The sequence below is a fragment of the Lactuca sativa genome, chromosome 6 (assembly GCF_002870075.4).
Source record: "Lactuca sativa cultivar Salinas chromosome 6, Lsat_Salinas_v11, whole genome shotgun sequence".
NCBI lineage: Eukaryota > Viridiplantae > Streptophyta > Magnoliopsida > Asterales > Asteraceae > Lactuca > Lactuca sativa.
The window spans coordinates 29,859,129-29,866,678 of NC_056628.2; the positions used below are offsets into that span (position 1 = coordinate 29,859,129).

The window sequence follows — 7,550 nt, forward strand, 5'->3', positions numbered from 1 at the left end:
TCAAACAATATATATATATATATATATATATATATATATATATATATATATATATATATATATATATATACTAGTTGTGAGACTCGTATATTATACGGGTTAATTAAAACAAAATACTAATATAAACGATTAAATGAAAATTTTATTTGAATTTGAAATTTAAAATAACTGAAAATTATGAGAAAAAATCATGCAAAAAATAAATAAATAAAATTATTTGTTTAGTTATCAGATTTGTGTACTAAACGGGTAAATTATAAAAAAATGTTAAACATAAAGGTTTAAACTGTAATATTATTTGAAATTGAAATTAAAATTTAGAATTTTAAATTTGAAATTAATACTCATTATAATAGGTTTAATTTATAAAAACTAAATTAATGATATATTGGAAATGAAAAATAAAGTAATTGACAAGTAGAAAATAAATATATCTCAAAATTATGACAAAATAACATGTAACCAATTGAATGGAGAATGAGAACTGACAAAATCATTCTTATTTATTAGGGTATATATATATATATATATATATATATATATATATATATATATATGTCAAACATTTTTATGAAATGGTATCTCATATAAAATCTAATAGTTATTTGGAGACGCAAAAACTTATATTTCCTTACACAAAGATACTCCTGATGATAAATATATGTACATATAAATGATAATCAACTCGATCCATGCATTTATTTTGAAGTGGGAGAATCTGAATTTTCATACATATGATCTAGCTAATCCATCATTTTCTCACAGTATTTATAGGAAATGAATGGAGGGGGCATGGCAAGTGTAATCAAAACACAAGATTAGAGTTACCTGCTTCAACTGATTTCAAAGAAATGGTAAGATAATTGATTGTCCATGCATGGATGCTTAAAAATGCAATACTATTCTTAAGTTCTCCACCTTTTCTCGATCTGCAGGGTTTCTTGATGGTAGTCTTGTTGAGCATGTCTTGTTTATCATTTGGCTCGAAAATCACAAGTGTTGCCACCTACGATGTAACATCTTATGGTGCAAAAGGAGATGGAAATACAGATGACTCCAGTGTAATTAAATTAATAATATCTTCAAATTTTGAATCAAAAGAAATTGATGTATCATGCAAATTAAAGAACGCAAAAATCAGTTAACCTTTTTCTATGTACGTTCATTGTTGCAGGCTTTCCTTCGAGCATGGGACGATTTATGTGGAGATATGTCGCCAGAACCGACATTGATAATTCCATCAGACAAGACATTTTTGATAAACCCGGTGGCATTCAATGGTCCATGCAAATCCCCAACTGTAAATATTAAGGTAAAATGAACAGTTATCTATCTTTTCATTTGAGGCTATGATGTTAATTTATAAAAAAAATATTAATCTAATATTTTTTTAAATGATGGGTAGCTGTTGGGTAACATCACTGCACCGAAGACTCTCGATGGATGGAAAGGTTGCATTAACAATAACTTTTGGATATACTTCACATCCGTGCAAGGACTCAAGATCCAAGGACCTGGTCAGATTGATGGCCAGGGATCCATTTGGTGGAAAAATGAGGTCGAATTAATTTAATATTAAACGAAAAAAAAAGTAAAAACCATCCAATTAATTCATAGTTCCTTTTTATTTGCAGGGGCAAACTAAAACCAATGCATGCAATCGCCCAACTGTAAGCCGTCTTTTTTTTAAAAAAAATGTTAAGGACTTGAATGAATTTAAGTTTCGTGATAACTGACATGTATACATTTGTTTAGGCTTTACACTTTAATTCTTGTAACGGCCTTCAGTTGAGTGGTACAAAACATATCAACAGCCCGAAGATACATAGGAGTATCAATGGTTGTGAAGGTGTAGATGTTGGAAATATTCAAATTTTTGCTCCTCGAGTCAGCCCCAATACTGATGGGATAGACATCAATTATTCTTCCCATGTTACTATACATGATTCTAACATTCAAATTGGTATGAGAATAATTACATCCTAATTATTTCTTAATGAGTTATTCTATAATGTATAAAAAACCATTTATAATTCACTTCTTTTTGTGGAAACTAAAACAGGTGATGATTGTGTCGCTATAAATGGTGGCACGTATGATATTAATGTAACAAGAGTGTTCTGTGGACCTGGTCATGGCATAAGGTACTAGAAAATGATATTTATATCTCGATAATCACTTTTACACAAATTTTCCTCCACTAAATGGATGTGATTTTGCAGTATCGGAAGCCTTGGGGAAAACGGTGGTCACGACACAGTTGAACAAGTTCGTGTAGAAAATTGTAACATCTCAGAACAACAAATGAGTTACGAATCAAAACGGTGCCAGTAAAATTAGATATAATAACTTGATGAACATCCTTGGAGTTTTAACATAATATTCAATGGTTACTTGAAATCAATCAATTTCTTATATCTTATACAGTATGGAACGGGGTATGCTAGGGGGATTGTATTTCAGGACATTCATCTGGTAAACGTTGAAAATCCAATTATAATTGATCAACATTACTGCACTAATTCTGAAAATTCGGATTGCCTCGCACCGGTATGCTTATTATCCATAAAAATACTCTCATCTCACCAAATTAAGATGCAATTCCATATCTAACTTTTACTGATTTTTTTAATGTATCAGCCAGATGCATCGGCTGTAAAAGTAAGCGATGTTACGTATACGAATATATATGGGTCATCGACAACAAAGCAAGCTATTACTTTCAATTGCAGTGGAAAGTACAATTGTACTGAAATTGTAACAAACGAAGTTGGAATAACGGGACTTAACGACATTTCTTACTGCCAAAACACTCAAGGAAAATTTATTGATACCACCCCTCCTATTAATTGTTATTAGATTGTTACCAGCCCGATGTTGTGTTAAAATCCATGTATTTCAACATATTCTACTGATAACCAAGCTATATATATTACTTTCCATTTAAAACCTTAACTCTCCTCTCTCGGCTCATTAGCTAGTTACAAAATATATACAAACATACATGATAACATGAATTTACTTACGCCTAAATATTTACATGATCGATATCGAGCAATACTGGGAAAATATTCTCATGTCCTTCAAACAAGGAATACAAAAAATATATATACAATTACAACAATACATGGGCCTGGAATATACAATAGGTGGGCTAAGCTAATAATACAATATATTTATCCACTAACATCCACCCACAGTTTGATTGGGATGATTACGTCGGACGTTTAAATTGGTTCAAAATTATGAGAAGAGCGAAGTAGGTAGACCCTCGGTGAAGATGTCAACATACTAATCATCTGAGGGAATACGGAGAACTCGTATGTGGCTTATGGCAACTCTGTCTCGAACAAAATGAAGATCAATCTCTATGTGTTCGGTGCGTTAATTTTGCATAGGGTTCGAGGACATGTATATGGCGTTGATATTGTCACAATGAACAACGATGGCTTTAATTTTGAAGAGGAAAATGTAGTTCATGAAGAGGGTCACGGAGCCATCAAGTTTTAGCGACTGCATTGGCAGCACCACGATATTTGGCCTCTACACTAGATCGAAAGATGACACCCTATCATTTTGATTACCATTAAATGAGGTTATCTCCCATGAAGACACAATATCCAGATGTAGATTGTCGTGTGGGCAGATAAGCACCCCAATCAACATCAGAATAAGTGGTGTCAGAAGTTGTTTTGGAGGCATGTATTTGAAGACCAAGGTCAATGGTACAACAAACATCTTTAAGGATCCTTTTGAGAGCATTCAGGTGTTGATCTCGGGTGTCATACATAAAAAGACAAATATGTTGTACTGTGAAGGATATATCTAGTCGGGTGAAGCTTAGGAACTGAAGAACTCCTGCAAGACTGCGATATAGAGTCAGGTCGACAACTGGTGGACCTAAAACATCTATTTCACAAACTAGTTTAGCTGGAGTACGACATGGATTGCAATTAAGCATATTAGCTCGCCGAAGAATGTATGTCGCATATTTTGGTTGAGATAAAAACAAGCCGGATCGAACAAAAGAGAATCCCAAAAGATAAATTAGAGCACCTAAATCGGTCATGGAAAACTCATAACTAAGTCGAGATATGATGTGTTGTAGGAAACTAGTATTGGAAGTTGTGAGAATGATGTCGTCAACATATGAGAGAAGATAAGTCTTGATGTTACCTAGTGTGATTCTATTGAAATCCAGTGGTGGTAGCATGTTGAGCAAACCGATGATACCAAGATCATGGGGCTTGTTTGAGGCCAAAAAGGGAACTCTATAGAAAAAAACATGATCTGGGAAGTTATGATAACGAAAACCTGGTGGCCGATGCATCTAAACAGTCTCCTGAAGGTAGCCGTGGAGAAAATCATTCCTCACATCAAGTTGGTGGTTAAGCCACTTTTTGGATATAGCGATGCTAAGAATAGTGCGTATAGTGGTCGGTTTAACAACTAAGCTAAAAGTCTCATCACAATCAATTTCCTGCAGTTGGTTGCGACCATTAGCTAAAAGGCGAGCCTTGTAGCGAGAAAAGGATCATTCATCATGAAATTTGTGGCGAAAAGCCACGTAGATCTAACAATGTTGACCACATGAGGACGTCGTACAAATTTCTAAGTTTCATTCGATATTACAACATTATAATCGTCATGCATAGCCTGACGCCAGTCATGTAATATGATCGGGGGACAGGAGAATCGGATGAGACATGACGGTTGAGACGAGTGACAAGTTTGAAAATGCCACTGCATGCCCAAGTGGTCATGGGGTGTGTGGGTGCAATTAAGGATGGTATGATAGGCACCATGGCAGAATGGGTGGGTTTGTAATACGGGTCCGAGAGAGAAGGAGATTATGTAGTTGATGATGGGACCGGTCCAGAGAGTGAGGTTAAGGTTGGGTATGAGGATGTCTCGGTAAAGGTGGTATGTTGTTGAGTGGGTGAAATTGTTGCATAAATAAAGCTTCATCCGAATAGGTAGGGGGAATGAGGTTTATAATATCCATGATTCTAACATTCAAACTGGTATGAGAATAATTACATCCTAATTATTTCTTAATGAGTTATTCTATAATGTATAAAAAACCGTTTATAATTCATTTCTTTTTGTGGAAACTAAAACAGGTGATGATTGTGTTGCTATAAATGGTGGCACGTATGATATTAATGTAACAAGAGTGTTCTGTGGACCTAGTCATGGCATAAGGTACTAGAAAATGATATTTATATCTCGATAATCACTTTTACACAAATTTTCCTCTACTAAATGGATGTGATTTTGCAATATCGGAAGTCTTGGGGAAAACGGTGGTCACGACACAGTTGAACAAGTTCGTGTAGAAAATTGTAACATCTCAGGAACAACAAATGGGTTGCGAATCAAAACGGTGCCGGTAAAATTAGATAAAATAACTTGATGAACATCTTTGGAGTTTTTAACATAATATTCAATGGTTACTTGAAATCAATCAATTTCTTATATCTTATACAGTATGGAACGGGGTATGCTAGGGGGATTGTATTTCAGGACATTCATCTGGTAAACGTTGTAAATCCAATTATAATTGATCAACATTACTGCACTAATTCTGAAAATACGGATTGCCCCGCACCGGTATGCTTATTATCCATAAAAATACTCTCATCTCACCAAATTAAGATGCAATTCCATATCTAACATTTACATATTTTTTTTAATGTATCAGCCAGATGCATCAGCTGTAAAAGTGAGCGATGTTACGTATACGAATATATATGGGTCATCGGCAACAAAGCAAGTTATTACTTTCAATTGCAGTGGAAAGTACAACTATACTGAAATTGTAACAAACGAAGTTGGAATAACGGGACTTGATGAAACTTCTTACTGCCAAAACACTCAAGGAAAATTTATTGATACCAACCCTCCTATTAATTGTTATTAGATTAGCCATCCCGATGATGGTGTTAAAATCCATGTATTTCAACATATTCTACTGATAACGAAGCTATATGTATTACTTTCCATTTGAAAGCTTAACTCTCCTCTCTCGGCTCATTAGCGAGTTACAAATTAAATACATACAAACATACATGATAACATGAATTTACTTACGCCTGAATATTTACATAATCGATATTGAGCAATATTTGGAAAATATTCTCATGTCCTTCAAACGAGGTATACAACAAATATATATTCAATTACAACAATACATGGGCTTGGAATAGACACTAGGTGGGCTAAGCTAATAATACAATATATTGATACACTAACATCCCCCCATAGTTTGATCGGAAGGATTATGTCAGACATTCAAACTAGTTCAAAATTATGAGAGGAGCGAAGTACTAGTAGGTAGACCCTTGGTGAAGAAGTCAACATACTGATCAGTTGAGGGAATATGGAGAACTCGTATGTGGCTCATGGCAACTCTGTCTCGAACAAAATGAAGATCAATCTCTATGTTTTTGGTGCGTTGATGTTGCATCGGGTTCGAGGACATGTATACGGCATAGATATTGTCGCAGTAAACAACAATGGCTTTAATTTTGAAGAGGAAAATGTAGTTCATGAAGAGGGTCACGGAGCCAACAAGTTTCAGCGACTGCATTGGCAATACCACGATATTCGACCTTTGCACTGGATCGTGAGATGACACCCTGTCGTTTTTATTACCATAAACTGAGGTTATCTCCCATGAAGACTCAATATCCAAATTTCGATTGTCGTGAGGTCATATAACCACCCCAGTCAGCATCAGAATAATGATGAATAAGTGGTGTCAGAAGTTGTTTTGGAGGCATGTATTTGAAGACCAAGGTCAATGGTACAACAAACATCTTTGAGGATCCTTTTGAGAGCATTCAGGTGTTGATCTCGGGTGTCATACATAAAAAGACAAATATGTTGTACTATGAAGGATATATCTAGTCGGGTGAAGCTTAAGAACTGAAGAACTCCTGCAAGACTGCGATATAGAATTTGGTCGACAACTGGTGGACCTAAAACATCTATTTCACAAACTAGTTTAGCTGGAGTATGACATGGATTGCAATTAAGCATATTAGCTCGCCGAAAAATGTATGTCGCATATTTTGGTTGAGATAAAAACAAGCCGGATCGAACAACAGAGAATCCCAAAAGATACATTAGAGCACCTAAATCGGTCATGGAAAACTCATAACTGAGTCGATATATGATGTGTTGTAGTAAACTAGTAGTGGAAGTTGTGAGAATGATGTCGTCAACATATGAGAGAAGATAAGTCTTGATGTTACCTAGTGTGATTCTATTGAAATCCAGTGGTGGTAGCATGTTGAGCAAACCGATGATACCAAGATCGGGGGGCTTGTTTGAGGCCAAAAATGCAACTCTATAGAAAAAAACATGATCTGGGAAGTTATGTTAACGAAAACATAGTGGCGGATGCATCTAACAGTCTCCTGAAGGTAGCCGTGGAGAAAATCATTCCTTACATCAAGTTGGTGGATAAGCCACTTTCTGGATATAGCGATGCTATGAGTAGTACGTATAGTGGTCGGTTTAACAACTAAGCTAAAAGTCTCATC

General features: G+C 35.1%; 1 protein-coding gene across 1 annotated transcript; it reads left to right on the forward strand.

The window, feature by feature from the left end:
• The first annotated feature begins 575 nt into the window (after window positions 1-575).
• Window positions 576-5,923, forward strand: LOC111883177 (probable polygalacturonase At3g15720). The gene is made up of 11 exons (XM_052764869.1): window positions 576-663; window positions 766-854; window positions 936-1,061; window positions 1,175-1,312; window positions 1,406-1,558; window positions 1,635-1,670; window positions 1,756-1,963; window positions 2,063-2,144; window positions 5,284-5,392; window positions 5,491-5,613; window positions 5,705-5,923. The coding sequence occupies exons 1-11, from the start codon at window positions 576-578 to the stop codon at window positions 5,921-5,923; spliced, it is 1,371 nt and encodes a 456-aa protein (XP_052620829.1).
• Window positions 5,924-7,550: the final 1,627 nt, after the last annotated feature.

Excerpts from the sequence above, each read along its gene's own strand:
- LOC111883177 (XM_052764869.1), top strand. The coding sequence starts at position 576 with ATGGTATCTCATATAAAATCTAATAGTTATTTGGAGACGCAAAAACTT. Across the intron at positions 664-765 it reads ACTCCTGATGATAAATATAT|TATTTATAGGAAATGAATGG; the intron begins GTACATATAAAT and ends ATTTTCTCACAG. Across the intron at positions 1,062-1,174 it reads GAAATACAGATGACTCCAGT|GCTTTCCTTCGAGCATGGGA; the intron begins GTAATTAAATTA and ends TCATTGTTGCAG.